We start from the raw sequence: 16696 nt of genomic DNA on the forward strand, positions 1-16696 counted from the left end.
TAATAAAAATAAAGTGTATATTCATTGAAAAAAATTAATTCATCTACTGTGAATGCGTTTCTGAATGACGACTGTTAATTTATGCAAAGTATGCATGTTTCTCATGGGTATTTTTCATTTAAGGTTTCATATTTTTTACTTATATTTTACTTTACGACAAAACACCAAGTATGAAGCTATGCATGAAGCTATGCATGAAGCTATGCATGATGATATGAATTGTAAAATATAATGCGTTAATAAATTATTATAATGGCTGAGACTTTGCCATCAGTTCGACAACAAGATGTTTCTGAAATAAGTAAATTCAAATGGACCATATATTACTGTAGACTAAAGAGTAATCTCACTTTGTCTCCCAATAAGACTACTATTACCATTCTAATATTTTTCATGGCTTGCAAGACTCTTAACCACTTGCTCTCAATTCTTTGACAGCGCATGGACGGCCTCCCGGCTCCTTTGGCAGCAAGGTTCTACCTTCTCCTCCACGTCCTCCCGGTGGCACAAACAATAGCAATTGCTCTATTGCTCGTCTTCGGTGTGCTAGGAACTGGTTTTGCTGTCATCAGACGACCAATCCTGATGGACACGACAATGATCGCGGAAGAAAAGGAAGTAGATCTGGATGTGGATGAAGATGAAGACGGGAACGATGCAGTAGATGATGACGAAGAGAAATACAGCTCCCTCCTGATGGAGGACACAGTCAAGGCACGCAAAGGAAGCAACCAGTGGCCTCGAAGGCTTTCTTTAGGCCCCTCCGCATGATGTGGTGCCCAAGAACCATTACAATGGACTGCTTTTTCATGCCTCATCATATGTAAATAGTTCACAAACCATTTATATTTATCCCATCAGACTTTGGTGGAACTTAAGTTGAATATTTAAGATTCCACTTCCTGCATTATAAGGGGAGAATCTATATAAAAGACGTACCTGTTTTTGTTAGTGTTGCAAGATATCATGGACTTAAGACCACAATGACCTCCCCTAGCAGCATCATATCTAATATCTTATCTGAAAGATATCAATTGTATATCACCATTATTGCTTCTGGGTCAATCCATTTGAATTCACCCGGGCAAAACATTTTTTATTATCCTGATTTTTTTATCATTGGTTCCCTACAAGTAGACAATCGCTAAACACTATCACTAAAAATCTTTTCTTGCTGAATCAACGTTTTTATCATTCTGATATCTTTTCAAGTTTGATATTAAGCTTTATGCAAACTACGATTTTCATCAAAAGTTACTCAGATGCCCTTTTAAAAATGACTGCCAAAAAAAGTATGACTTGTATTTATTTTCAAATACATAGTGTTTTGAGATTGTCTACTAGTAGGGAACCAACGATAAAAAAATCAGGGTAGTTAAAAATGTCGAGCAAAAATTTTTTATTTATATTGGGTAATTTGAAATGGAATGACCATTCTACATCCTCAAGGAGATACACAAGTGATATAATTTGAAAATAAATGTATCTTTATAACATAAAATGATATCAAAAAGGTATCAGTATGCTGCTTGGGTCCTTTCAAATCCCCCAGAAATATTGTAATCATACAATATTATGACTTCAGAAGACATTAAAGTCAGTAGGCACAGGGACAAAAACAGCTAATTTGTCAAGCCACCTTCAGTTCCACATGACATTCTTTGTCTGATTACAGTCTTTTAAGAAGCATTCTGTTCATAACCTGTGAAAATGTCATAATAATCATAATTTGAATGTTGCAAGCACTGTGGCCTAATATGAAACAAAAGTTTCATGACTTGCTGAAGAAATTTGGAGTATATTGAGTTTTCCAAAATCGTTCCTCTTCCAACTGTGCATCTCCCATTCAGGTGTGTGCCTTTCACCTGTTTAAAAAGACTGAAAGAGAAGAGAGAAACCATATATGTACATATTTATTAGTGTAAGTTACTTATGACCTAGACTTAAGTTATTAAATGTTCAGTGTAAGTGTAAATGAAAGAATCGACGTCAATCCCATCTGCTCTAAAAAATTAACTATGATTTAGGCTGCATCATCTTCAAGTTATTAATTCCTACACTTGACTATAACTGCAAGCGATAGCAAAAATACTGCAATGGGTATAATTAAAAACTAGATTCACATACGTAGGTACTTTGTTTTTAATAAAAATTCCTCACGTGCTCATCAAGCCACAATAGCATTTGCTCCTCCAAGGCATATGCGTATAACCCCGCAGAGGTCTTTCACATGAACAAACCCTAACATTGCCTTGAAATGGGTTGCACCTCTTATTTAAAATGAAACAAGCCAAAGAATATGATGAAGTGGCCTGAATGAAAAATGGGAATATATCTTTTTGTGTCAGAATACAGACATTTGAAATGCCTGGTCCTCTTTATAAATTTGTACATAGTATCAAATAAATTTTTTTAACCAACTTGTATTGATTTGTTATTTCATCAAACCTTCTCAAAATTTGTATCCATACAATAATTCAGGCAGGGATTTGAATGAACCTCTCACTTGGTTCACAATCTTTCAAGCTTTACCTGAAGTAATTTAAACACTCCTTTAAACTACAAAATGCAAAAGTAAGGCAATTATACTTAAAATTAGACAACGAAGTATGTTTATGATGAACTTCATTCATGCTCATAAGCTAAAACATAGAAAATTATGAACCTTAGAAGAATGCTGGGTCAAACCTCAAGAAAAAATTAACAAACACTTGATAACCAATATTTATGGAACCAATGCACACAAGATGTGATTCTTCTATCAACCCTTATAGAGCCAGCGGGCCGATCCATCGGCCCACGGAGTACATCTGTGCAAAGAGGGCCAAGGGCCAACCTATTAGCCGAGTTTTTTTACACTCACGCCTTTTCTTTCTTTTTGTTTCATGTGGCTTTGGTAACTGTTTTTAGTATCTGTCATGCTTTAACATATCTGAAGTTTTGGGAGCAAATCAACACAAAAATAGTTTCTGAAAATGCCTATTGGGCTTTATGTAAATTTTTAAGCACAAACCTACAAATTTGCCACAAAAAGCCCTGGCATTCTTCAATATACCTAAAGGGCAAAATAGGCTGGCCAGCCTATTTATTTAGTGCACTATGTACATGCAAGTAATAGGAAGTGATAATATCAAAATGGGACTTATTTAAACAATAAAAATAAGCATTTCACAGCTGACATCAAAAAATAAGGCCATGCATTGCAATCCTCAAATTCACTAAGTAGCCTGTATACAGTTTGTGCAATCAATTAAAAAATAAAAGAGGTATTATTTTTATATTTTTGTCATGTTAATGTTGGGTATTTTTGACCCAAACTGTTCATCACATCTAAGTTGCCTATGATTGCAAAACTTAAATAATAAAGAAATACCTTACAAAATTTACAAAAGTGAGAAAGTATAGCTTACTAGAGGCATTGTTACATCCAGTAACCGAATGCATATACAAGAATCCAGACCAAAATTTTTGCTAACCATGGAGATGCCTCGAAGAAAGGGGCAGTCTGGCCAAGTCAGCTAGTCAGCGGTCGTCAAGGGGCCCCTCCCATAACACTCACATCTATCACGAAGCGTGCACATTTGGAAGGTGTAATAAAAAATGTGCACATTACTTAAACCGAAGTTTTTTTCCAATCACAAAATTCAGCATTTTCATTAGTTACTTGACTTACAGCAAAACGAAAAAAATATTATGCAAAAAAATAGAAAATAAAGGTACCAGAAGAATAAAGAGAACCTGACACATTTTAGAAAAGGTTATTTCATCGGTTTTTAGAATTTCGGTGCAGTTTCAAGGAACAAAGTCACTATATAGACAATAGGGCCATAATGCATTATTAAATTTTATCTCGGTGGCGGCGGGGTAAAGTCCTCGCCTGCCAAACCGAAGGTCACGGGTTCGAGTCCCGCCTGGGTAAGTTACCCTTATCCAGGGCATGGATGTTTGTGATTGTTAAATGTTATCAGCCCCGATGTAAAGGCCGAACAGAGCTGTTTTCGGTGGTGTATGAAATAAATAAATAAAGATGTGAAATTTTCACCTTTCACAGTATTTGTCTTACAAAATTGCTATTTTATTATCCACTGTTATCTAGTTTTTAAGAGCTAGAAATAGCATCAAAATCCATTTCCAGGCTGCAATTTCATAAAAATTTCCGGGGAGGACCCCTAAATGGATGGGCCCCTACATGAACCCCAGCTGAGGGCCCCCAATCACCCCACGCCTCTGCTTGCAGCCTCTAATGGTGGATAGCTGGTGAGCATCTGCCATGACCAGTTTTGAATCCTGATCACTGCAAATGATTTTCCCCAGGGAAATTTTCGGCATATTGTGTACACTTGTGGGTGACTATGGCACACTTCCAGCTAGTCTGCATTTATTTCCGTGAATAACCAACACGAGGAATTCCTACCCATTCGACAAAATATCTCTTATTTCACCTTTATGTAGGTTCACTACCCTCCAAGTTCTAAGATGATGTTTTTCGAGTCGCTCAGAAAGATGTCAGCTCTTCATTGCTCAAGCAATGTAAGCAAGGCCCCTAGCAGCAAGCCATTTCATGCAATCAGACAGGTTTCAGGGTCATCACATTCAGTTCAAGAGTGCAATGCAGAATATGATTCTAGACTCAAAGGTCTAAATTAAACATTTCAGATTAACAGTTCTAGGATTGTCATCACCAATGCCTGAGTGTTTTAAAGAGCCTTAAAAATGTTTTGACTTCTGTATTACATTCTCTAAAAATCTCATTTACAACATTTTTAAACTTAAGATTGAAAACTATTTCAGACCAATTAAGAGGAAATTGTTTTTTCACGAGTAACTATAATGCTTACTCCATATTGCTCCATGAGACTGAAGACCCCTACACCCTACACCATAGTCATTCACATATGTCACTACTGTAGGGTAAATCATTATTATTAAATTAAAATTACATGTTGTGTTATGTAAAACTCTACAAACCTGCAGCCTATTTAATGTAAATCTACTAGCAAATGTAATCCCTTAGTCTCCCTTAGCAACATGTTATATACTCATCTAATAAGCACTCATGTATGCAACCTCTAAACAAAGTTTACTGAATTATGTATCAATAATGGTGACTCCTCCTGGTCCATTGGGGAAGTGTGGTAGCCAAGTAAATTGAGTACTTGGCTCCCGAGCAAAGGGTCCCTCGCTCAAATCCTCCTGTTCCTTGCGTAGACTTTGGCGGTGTGGTGAAGATTCAGTGGAGAGGTTTTCGGGATTTCCACAGCGTGTGCCCATTTGTGACGAAGACAGTTTCCCCAGCATTGCAGCTCAATGAAGTCAAGTGACTTACTTCATCATTCATCAATTTAGCGTTCGAGTATGAATACAGTTGTATGAAAATATATCGTGTTTTCTTTTAAAAGTATCCCTCCCCCTTCGAAAGAGCCCGTGCCTATGCCTGACTTACTGCAATACAGAGTTTTTAATATTGACCCAGCAAGGAAAAATACTATAATTTTGTGAGAACCTAAGTGGGTGAAATGGGATTCAATGAAATAGGCACAAGGTTATATATATTAAAAATTGCCTCGATGCATCAAATCTGTAAATGGCACTCAAGTTGAAAACACATTTTATGACTAAGATGTACTAGTACCTGTTGAAGGATAGCCAACTGATTTTTTAAATAAACAATACATATGTCTGAAAGTTTATCAAGTGTCCTGTTGTAGCACCTTTAGGTCCATACGTTTATTTACATTTTGATGAGCCTTACACATTATCCATTATTAATGTATGAGATCCTCAGTAATATATATATATATATATATACTCTCATTATCGTTACTTGCAGTTTTGATCACACTTACCTTTAGTGGCGATGACAACAGGGGAGGAGGGTGGATTATGGGCATTTCACCAGTTGCGTCAAAAAGGCGGCCTCCTGCAAGTCACTTATTTTTGAAGTTTGAATATTTTGATAGTCGGGTAATTGTAGCATTATGATTTTAATATGCAAAATCAAAGTCCATGTTTTCCCATAGCCTCTGTTTCCTTAGGGAGTACCTATGTGTATACTATCCTCAGGACTTCCCTGTAACCCCCAATGGACAAGTTATAAGATCTGCCACTGCTTATCTCTCATTGGGAGCCACTCACTGAAGTGCACAATGTGCTCAGGATGACTACTAATCCACAAATTCAGAAGGAAATTTGAGATGAAAATTCTCAACCTAATACTGCTTGCAACTTCCCTTGACCCTTATACATTTCATCTTTTGTAGTTCATAATTTAATAATTGGCAATGAGCTTGCTTAATCAGATAGCAAATCTTGAAAATAATTCAGGAGAGATATGACACAATGATGGAAATAACATGCCTCATTCAGCTATTTTCTCATCAGTTTCTAAAACAAATTTGCTCATTCTTACTCCTGAGTGGCTATGCAAGAAGCGGGCAATGTATTAAGAAAGGGGTCACTCCATGTCAGTTCATCCAGGAATGACACCCACCGACACGGATTTGGGTAAAACTTGGCAATTTTCATCCTTCCATGGAGGAATGAGACCATGTAAAAATTTTCTTGGCTATCACAACTATAAAAATTATTTTATTACAAATATATTATGCCTCAGAAAATTAACAGCACAAGCATCAACCATCAAATGTCAGATTTGACAGGAAAAATTGAAGTGACAGTTTGTGGGAAAGAATTGCAGAACTAGCGTAAGTTGAAATATAAGCTTTCTCTTGGATGGACCTCAGCCAAGACCTCACATACATATTGTGGTATTTAACCTCAAAGACTAATGTACAGACAAGTAGAAATGGCTACATTGGGATTGTTGAATTTTAATCCAACATGAAACATATAATGAAGAATCTGAGCTTATCCCGGTGAATAGAGTGGATGAAAGCTTCTCGGGTTTCCAACCGGGTCAGGGTCTGCATGGTGTAGGCCGACGTTTCGTTGGGAGACTTTCCCAACATCCTCAGGGCTGGGTTGGGTTTCCCAACATTATCAGCCCTGAGGATGTTGGGAAAGTCTCCCAACGAAACGTCGGCCTACACCATGCAGACCCTGACCCGGTTGGAAACCCGAGAAGCTTTCATCCGTGAAACATATAATTCAAATTATCAATTTTTTAATCAATAAATAAATAGGTACTTTAACTAGCCAATTTCAATTTTATTAATAAATTCAATTTCAATGAATAAATAAATAGGTACTTTGACAGCCAATTTCAATGCATTGACAGTCTTCCTCAATTTTGATGTGTTCTGCTTAGCTACTATCAAGTTAACCCTGAAAATGATGGCAAATGCTCCAGTTTTTCAAAGGTATTTCACACATTTGTAACCCATGTTTTTGACGTTAAATTTTCTAAAATCTTATGAAACATACAACTTTGGAGAACTTTTAATACCTCTTAGGTCATTTTACAATTAATATTTGGAATCTTCATGCCTTCCTTGATACACCCACAAATTTTCATAACAATTGGATGAAAAATGAGACTGAAACAATTTACTTACTTCTGGAGGTAAAAGTGCCCTCGGAGGTCCCATTCAGTGAAGAACTGCTATTTCACCCAAAATTTGAATGGCCATTTTAAAAAAATAATTTTTATAGTTGTGATAGCGAAGACATTTTTTACATGGTCTCATTCCTTCATGGAAGGATGAAAATTGCCAAGTTTTACCCAAATCTGAGTCAGTGGGTGCCATTCCTGGATGAACTGACTTGGAATGACCCGAAGGGAAGCTCTTACAAGTCTAAGTTCAACAGATTCAGGCTTCAATTGGTGGAAGTTAGACATATTTAAGTAAATGAAAGATCGTAGCACTTTTCCACAAGAATTCTTGTGGAAAAGTGCTACGATCTTTCATTTACTTAAATCTTACAAGTCTCTTTTTTGTTCAACACCTATCATAATTGACAGTAAATCAAAACAATAATTAGCAAGCAAGTCCACTAAGAACTTAATGCTTCTCTACTCAGCAATTTACTGTACATAACTCTACTCTCTAAAACCTTGGAATTAATAAAAAGTAGCCAAAAGGGACAGAAACATATCATTAGATTACAGAAAGAGTATCTATCAATTAAATTGATTCCCCAAATTTTAAAATTAACACTCACACTTTCCATAAAAGAAAGACATAAATGGCATTAAGAAGAATCAAATCAATAGAAATATAAATGAAGATTTTTTTAAGTACACATTTCAACCGACAATCACAAGTAATTAAAACTGTACAACATCCTTAATCACCTCTAAAAGAGTTTGGAGAAAAAAGAATTCCAACAAAGTTTAAGCCACCACTATCAGTCAGCTAGAAAATTTGTTCCCTTTTGTTTTGATGAGATGTTGTTCTCAGTCCTCGTTCAAGATGATTTCAAACAAAAAAAAGAAGGGAGGGCTCCAAAGGTAAATCATTGGACCTCAGCCAAGTCCAAGGGAAAGAGTAATGGCATAATGAGGTACGAAGAAAAAATAAGTGGAGGAAATATGAAACTAAAATCCAGGCAGGCAGACTGCCACCTTTCCATACCCAACTAGCATGGTAATGAAAGGATGATGATGATGAGACTTTTTTGAATTTCTCTCACCACAAATTATGTCTGAGAATTTACCATGCCATTTGAGAGGGAACCGATTTTCTCACAGACATATGATGGTGGCATTAACTTTATCAGGATTGTTTTCCCCATAACACAGGTATATATTTCAATATATTTCAGCAATAAACCACTTTTCTTTCATAGGGCAGTCGTGCAAAAAAAAATGACCACGATCATTGTGAACCCATTTAAGAAGTAAACAGAAAGAATTGTTCCGGCACTTGAGCTGATTGATAGTATCACTTTAATTACTTCCAATCCGTACATAAGGATCACACTTGTATATAGGCTATGTACAAATGTTTGCAAAATTTGCTATCGATATACATTGGCAGCAACAGTCTGACTTAAAAAAAGTTGATATACTCATGTCATGAAAACCAGAATTTATGTGAAAAAATCATAAATAAAATAATTATAAACAATATGTAATGAACAAAATAATCATTGCAATCAAATGCAATCAAGACATGACCACTCCATATCGATGGTGAATAATAGTGACTAGGCAAGTCTTCAAGAGGAGAAATTAGATGAAGGGACAACCTTTCCTTTAAGTTTTACAAGCCCAGTTCACCATCAGTTTACAACCATCAAAGGCATTCCTAGTTGAAACAGTAATTGCATTCAGTAGGGTCCGATTATGGCACAACTTTCAATATAGGCTATGCTAAAATAAAAGTAACCAATGTTTTACCAATAGATTAGGTAAAATTCAGTCAACAAAACAATAAAAAGACTGTCAACATAGTTATATTCACTACACAGTAACAAGCATATAAATATTTACATCTAATATCTTGAATACCTAATGTGTTATTTTAATGGTTACATTCATCAGAGACAAATTTGGAAAAAATAAATGGGTGATATAATCTTAATTTAGACCATGAGAAAAACATATTACAAGTTAATTCACTCACACCAGGCTGGATTTTAGGTCAACATGATATGAAATCTTTCCAACAAATTGTGATTCAAGAACATAAATTAACATTTGCTTTGCTTTCTTCTACATAATGTATCACTGACACGCAAATAAAGGATTTCCCACAATTCAAACATCCATCATGAATATTAAATGATGTTGTTATAATAAAAAATATTCAACAAATTATCTGAATCACACACAATCATAACAGAGCCAGATCTACACGATGGATAGAAGATGTCACAAGATGATATCTATTTTCTCTTTCCCTTTCATTTAAAGGAGTGAGGCCACGGATGTAAAAAGAATCGCTTCCTTGTGAAAAGAGTAATCTCAGTAAGATGACATTTTTAACACTAATAAAAAGTAAATAAGATGAGTTCTAAAAAAAATCAATCAAAACATGATAGCTTGTCAATAAAATTGGCTCAATTAGGATGACTAACATTCAGCAAATCACTCGCACAATTCATAACAGTTCAACTCACACTGACTGAGAACCATCATCACGACAATACCTCAAGCCACTCAGTTGGCATCATTGATCTTCCAAATACGATGTTGAAAAAACACAAGCTTCCAATTCTTCCAGGGTAATCATTGATGGATAACCCAGCAAAAATACTGCAGGGTGAATAGTTATCTTGCCAACTGTGCATAGACGATGTACAGCTGGCTTTAAATAGCTGCTCCCATAACATCCACCACAGCAATGAAGCAAGAATGCATTGTCACATTCACCAAAATGCAGCACAAAGTAATAACGGAAAAAACATTGAACACAACACCATGGAGTGATATATCTACTTCCTGGTCAATAACCATGTTTCATTATGGTTCTAGATAGAAATCAGAGATGCCACGTGACATGACAGTAGGGGACACAACAAAACTGCTTGAAGCCATTACAAACACTCATCCGTCCAGTTCTTGCGCCCTACCTCCTGCGCTTGCGTCCGCCCCCAGCCTCCCCCGTCCACGCCTTCCCCCTCCTCCCCCCCTCACCCCCCGCCTCTCCCTCGTGGCTGCGCGCCCTGTTGCGCCTCCCATACCCCCCGCCCCTGGGTCGCCCTGACGCAGCTGCCGCCGCCGCTGCCGCTGCTGCTGCCCACTCGCGGTGCTGCGCCACCTGCTCATAGTATCGCTCCATCTCCAGCCACTCCTGGTACTTGGCCCACCACTCCTCCCACTTGGCGTACTCGTCCAGCCCCATGTCCCAGAAGTACCCGCGGTCGCGGTAGTACCGATATCGCACGTGCACGTCGTCCCAGTCGCCGATGCTGCCCTCGGGCACCCCTCCGGCCACGGCGCCGACCGCCCCTCCGTTGGGGGACTCGTCGCCGCGGCGGTACGACGCGCCGTACGCCTCCACCGGCGAGCGGTGCAGGGCGCCCGTGGCGCCGAACCCGCCCCTCGCCCCTCCGTACGCGTCTCCGCTGTTGCTGTTGTAGGGGGCGCCGCGCGCGTACGCGCCCTCTGCAGACGAGGGCGGCGGCGAGAGGCTGGCGCCGTCCTCGATCACCACCTTCTTGCCGGACGAGTGCGAGTCGCGCGTGATGCGCATGCGCACGCTGTCGAACTCGCGCCGGTCCACGCTCCACTGCGCCATGCGCCCGAATCGCTCCGAGAGCGTGAGCCGAGGGGGCGTGTCCTCCTCCTCTTCCGAAGACGCGCTCTCCGACTCGGACTCCGACTCCGAGCTGACGGACACGGCGCCGCGGCGCCCGGACGGCGACCGGCGGCGCCGCTTGCCCTCCACCACCACCGCTCCTCCCCCCTGCTGCTCCCCGCCGCCCTCCTCGCCGTGGTGGTGCAGAGCGCCATTGCTGTCGGGCGCGGGAGGGGGCCTGGCGGGCCGCGCCGCGCGCTTGTTCTCGCCCTTGATGCGCGCCTTGCCCACGGGCGCCTGGTGCGCCGCCGCCGCTGGAGCCCTGCGACCCGACGGCGCCGCCTTCTTGCGCTGCTTGGGAGGCGCGGGCTCCGGAGGGCGAGGCGGGGAGCGGGCCGAGCGCGGCACCGAGAAGGATCGCGAGCGGGAGCGCCGCGGGGCGGGAGAGTGGCGGTGCCGCGCGGGAGGGGCGGACCCGCGCCGCGGCGAGCACACGCTGCAAGACTCGTTGGAGCAGGACTCGACGGAGGAGGCCGTGGACGAGGAGGAGGAAGGCGAGGGCGGGCGCGCCTTGCTCGACGAGGACCGCCCCCGACGGCCGCCCCCGCCGCCGCTTCGCCGAGAGGAGGAGGCCGGGGGCGGTGGGCTGCGCGGGTGGCGGGCGGCGGGACGCGGCGAGGCGGGGCGGACGCGGGAGCGAGAGGCGTCGCGGCGGTCCCTGGGGCGCGGCGACCGGTCCCTGGGAGAGCGGCCCCTCGGCGGCGGCGGCGAGCGGCGGTCGGCCCTGGGGCTCCTGGAGCGGTCCCGGCCGGCCCTGCCGCCGCGAATCGACCTGGAGCGATCACGTGGGGATCTAGAACGGGGGGGCGGGGAGAGGAGAGGCGAGGGGCGGGAGGCGCCCCTCTTCGAAGACCTATTTCTCGATCGACTTCGAGATCTACTCCGCGAATCGCCGTTCGATCCGCCTAGCTCGCTTCGATAAAGCTCCTTGAAACCACTGTGACGCCACCTGGGAAGGAATGTCAGTCCGTTCCGATACTTACTACTATTGAGACTCACTCATCTAAATGAAAGGAGGGCAATTACAACAACATCATACACTCAGGGAGCTTGCTCGAGGATTCCAGCGGGAGAGGATTTTCATTGCTGTTGACACGTCAGAGTGCATTCGAGCTGGCGAGAGTTATCCCATATTATAGCTAGAAGGGTTGAAAGAGGGGTGGGGGCAAGGTGAGAAAAGAATGGGCCAGAGGTCAGAGATAAACTGGAGCTCTTGCAAAGAAAGATTTCAAAACACCCTCGAGAGAGATAGATAACAAAAAAATGTATTTTCAGTATTTCTGACTATTCACGTCCAAGTGAAAATGCTGTATGGGAAGGAGAGGGTGTGGGTTGAAAAGTGTATAGGGATTGGCTGAGCAACAGGTGCAGTTGCCCAGGTTCCCTGACCCCTTTCCTCTGTCATGGGATAACTCCGGCCAGCTCATTGTATGGTTGAATCCACACTCAAGGCGAATGATGAATTGATAATTTAAAATCAATAAAATTGAATCGTCAATAATTAAATCATTGACAAATAAGAAATTGTAATATGCCTATTTATCACACAGTAAAAAAAAAACTGCAGGCCTAATATTTTGAAAAAATAAATTTCTTCATCACTTAACTAAACCTAATGAAAAATAATAATAGGCCACCAATAAACACACAGGCTGGCACCATGTCTTGAGGCTGTATTATTCTCTCCACAAACCTTTACTGATGGTAGCCTTCAATTCGGAAATACATCATTCACCTTGAGCATGGCACCCAGAACCAAGGACTTTGTAAATGTCCACAGGAATAAATAGCCTATCCAAGCGGAATACCCACAATGACTTCCTGAATTTAATCTGCCGGGAAAAAAAACTAAATGTTACTTAACTATATATTCTGTTTAGACCCTGGATCAATAACTGCATGAAACTTTTACCAAAACTAATGCACTATGGGGGGTAAAGTACCCAGACAATGTTCATGTAGTCACTATTGGTCTGAGAGAAAATCAGTGCCAATGAGATTACTCTGAGGCCACATTCAGATGAGGGAAATTCAAATATGTCCCATTGTCGTCCTCTTTTTACCATGAAAGTGGGAGACTCCTAGTTTACAGTTTGACCTCAGCCAAGGGCAAGAGAAGGCGGTTAAGTACATATGAAGGAAAACGAGGGGGAAGAGAAAAACCCCACAAATTCCAGTGTATTTTAATGAGTGTTATAAAGAATGTTTGAAAGGCATTAGTTAATGATTACCTAATCCTCCACCAGCCAGATGATAACTGTGAGTAAATATCATGACAAGCAAGTTGGGTATATTAAGTCCCCAACTGGTGCAGTGAAGAACAGAGGAGGTTGATGAAACATGTTGGGATTTCACTTGTCTGTATTTGGCCTCAGAATAGCACACCAGCACAAAGGAAACAGATTTTCTTTCATAACGATAGTGGGGGCATTGACTTTGAAGGGATACTCTGGCCAAATTCCAATCCAAGCATACCACCCAAGTACATATGTACCATGTACTAACTCAAGTACATCATTAATGGGGCATACCATCAAATCTGAACGACCAGGGTTAGTACACGAATGCAGCTGGTCTACTTAAGATAAGCTAGGCAATTGCTCAGCATAGTCCTGAAGGACATGCATAGAAGTACTATTTGCATTAAATTGGCGGCACATATCAATATAATTAAGCACTGCTTACAAAAATACAGCATCCCTAAGAAGGTTGGAGGAATTTATGCAGCAGCAGGATGGAGAATGAAATGTGACAATGAGGATCTTCAATTTTAATTATTACATTATGCTGCATACGTAATTAATGCATTTAAAAAATAACAGAAATACTAAATGAGGCTATCTTCACTTTATTTTGAAACACTGTTTTAATATGTCCCGTGCTCATGACGGAACATCTAATTGGCAGTCTCTCCAAAGTAACTGAGGACATGACGACTAAGTCATGTTTCTTTCTAACCGTATGTTCTACGCCGACTGCCAACCGCCTGTGTCAGGGTAGGTGAGATGGTCAGTCACCTGTCTTCACCCATTTGCCATATGGAGAGCTCCAAAAAAAATGCATCAGATTTTTTGCATGATTCTTATTTACCAATTTTACTCTTCAAGGATGCCAATGGAAATGAATTTCAACATCTTTTTAATTATTACTTTCATTCTATTAAGTGATTTTATTATTTATTATTCCTTTCCCATGGGCTACAACCTTGTTGCGGTGGAAGGGCTTGCGAGTTCCTATAACCCCTAGATCTGCACCGGAAGGATTAATTCTAAATCATTCCCATTGGGACCACCCATGCCAGATAAGTCGAAGGGTAGGAGCCAGACGAAAGGTAGTCCACGTGATGGTGATAAATAATTGATTACAACATGAAACTAAGAGGGCAAGGGAGTCTTGGTGGAAAAGGCAGTGTGAGAAAATGGAAAAGTACCATAAGGATGGAGAAGGAGGCGATTTGTTTGCCAAAAGTCGCTATCGGGCAGCAAAAGAGAGAAAGCCACGTCTAAAATTAAGGCTAAAGATGGGAGGATGGTAACCGAGCGAGAAGAGATACAGAGTTGATGAAAAGTATACGTGTAGGATCTGTATGACGGAAGAAACAGGCCAGAGAGACTGACTTTAGAGGAGGAAAGAGCAATGGAGGAGGATAACCTTGGGCCGGGGATCTTAATTTCGGAAATCGAGAGAGCACTTTATGATATGAAGGCTAGGAAAGCAGTGGGCATGGACAATATCCCATGTAAGCTCATGGAGAATGTACGGAGGGATAGTAAGAAAAGGTTTTTCAAACTATGTACTACGCAGGATCTAAGAGGAGAGATGTTGGCCGGAGGATTTCATGAAGACTGTTTTAATTCCATAACCGAAAAAGAAGAAAGTTATGGAATGCGGAGATTATAGGACTTTTAGCCTATTATCGCACACAGGATAAGTGCTACCGAGGATACTGAACAGACAAATGGAGGCGAGGGTGAAGATCAGTTTGGTTTTAGACAAGGTAAGTCAACTGGTGATGGCTAGGCCAGATGCGGATGGATTGTGTCTTGAGTAGCTTTTCCAGGACTACCACAAGAATTTATCATGATAAAATTTTTTTACAGATCTGAAAACAATTGTTTTTATGTATTTACTTCTTTAATAAAAAATGATATTATAGAAGTAATTGATAGTTCGGAAATCTAAATAATGGAATGATCCAAACAACAATAATTTTCTCGAGTTATTCAAAATTTTTATTTTTAAAATTTGCATTGCCGAAAATACGGCTATCCAAGTGGTTTTATTGCCATTTCAGAACCAGGTTGTCTTCAAGCTAATTCCCCAAGAGCTAGCCATCTAATTTGCCATTTTATTCTGCAAAATATTTCATTAAGTGACTTGGAATGCCTAGATGCGTTGATTTCACACTACAGAATTCATGGCATCAATGTTCGATAACTATTCCTGAACTTTCCGGACTTAATTAGGTTAATATTGGAGGTGGGTTGAAGTCCACACTGTGCACTTCCCCATCGCACACCCAAAATTACTTAAAATACATCCGAGGAGATCTGCAGTCTTATGAAAATTAAGCGGTACGTGAATATTTATTGTCCTCCTAGAAAAACGATTGCCTACTTCTTCATTCTCTGATCTCCAACCATCATGAAGAGGAATTCTACCGACGTCTTCTATCTATATGCACTCATTTTACAGCAGTGAGAATCGACATTTGATTAAAAACATGTTTCTTCAAATGTCATTTTTCCAGGTCTACCCACTTGATTTTGATCAGAAGCTTATCTTTTTTTAAAACCACTGCTGAAATAACTAGTTGTTTCAAGCACGTGATCCTTGCAGTTGTTTACAAATTGGATATGTCAACCCCTTATCACAAATAGACGTTCACGAAACATTTTTAACCCTTCCTAAGCATTTGAAATCAGGGATTGCGATAAGCAGTTCCACGAGAGGAGTTAAAACCCACTCTGCATTACGTTCTTGAGTAGGTCGCTAGATCCCTGCCACAAAGGACCGTACGAGTCATGGGGATTAGTCTAATACTGCTTCCTAAGTAAATGACAACTAGTTTTACCAAAATACTGGCATTCTCTGCACTTACAAGATTAACTGTGACTATTAATATTCAATTTAACATTTCAAATTCACAACCCCTTATTGTATTTACGGTAATGTGCTCGAAATGTGATTACCTCCTATCAGAGGATTTGATATTTGCGAACATTTTGTGTTTGTAGTGGTGAATATGACATGGAATTTGAGACAGGTGCACATTAACAAATATTATGGGGCAAAAAATTGATTCACTTTTCAGACTGTAAAAACATTGTGCCATTTTCCTGCCATTTACAGGTGTTCTCATCAAGGTTACTAACACAACTTATAAACTTTTGCGATTTACTGACGAAGAACTTTATCAATTCTTTTGAATCCATTTAAATAACATCTTTAATAATTAATTTATTGAATTTGATTGGGCTTTTCTCATTATT

The 16696-nt window shown here is 40.5% G+C and overlaps 2 protein-coding genes across 2 annotated transcripts in view; one reads left to right on the forward strand and one right to left on the reverse strand.

Annotated features, from left to right (window-relative positions):
* The window catches only part of LOC124154680 (scavenger receptor class B member 1-like), a 77725-nt gene extending 75305 nt beyond the window's left edge, over positions 1–2420 (forward strand). Inside the window, exon 10 of the mRNA XM_046528557.1 lies at positions 439–2420. Within this exon, the coding sequence (XP_046384513.1) occupies positions 439–771 (333 nt within the window). The 3' untranslated portion in view covers positions 772–2420. The remainder of the gene's footprint in view (positions 1–438) is intronic.
* Positions 2421–10472: 8052 nt separating this feature from the next.
* The window catches only part of LOC124153269 (serine/arginine repetitive matrix protein 1-like), a 31668-nt gene continuing 25444 nt past the window's right edge, over positions 10473–16696 (reverse strand). Inside the window, exon 5 of the mRNA XM_046526366.1 lies at positions 10473–12153. Coding sequence (XP_046382322.1) covers positions 10473–12153 — 1681 coding nt within the window. The remainder of the gene's footprint in view (positions 12154–16696) is intronic.

This window comes from Ischnura elegans, chromosome 2, assembly GCF_921293095.1.
Source record: "Ischnura elegans chromosome 2, ioIscEleg1.1, whole genome shotgun sequence".
In the NCBI taxonomy this organism is placed as follows: Eukaryota; Metazoa; Arthropoda; class Insecta; order Odonata; family Coenagrionidae; genus Ischnura; species Ischnura elegans.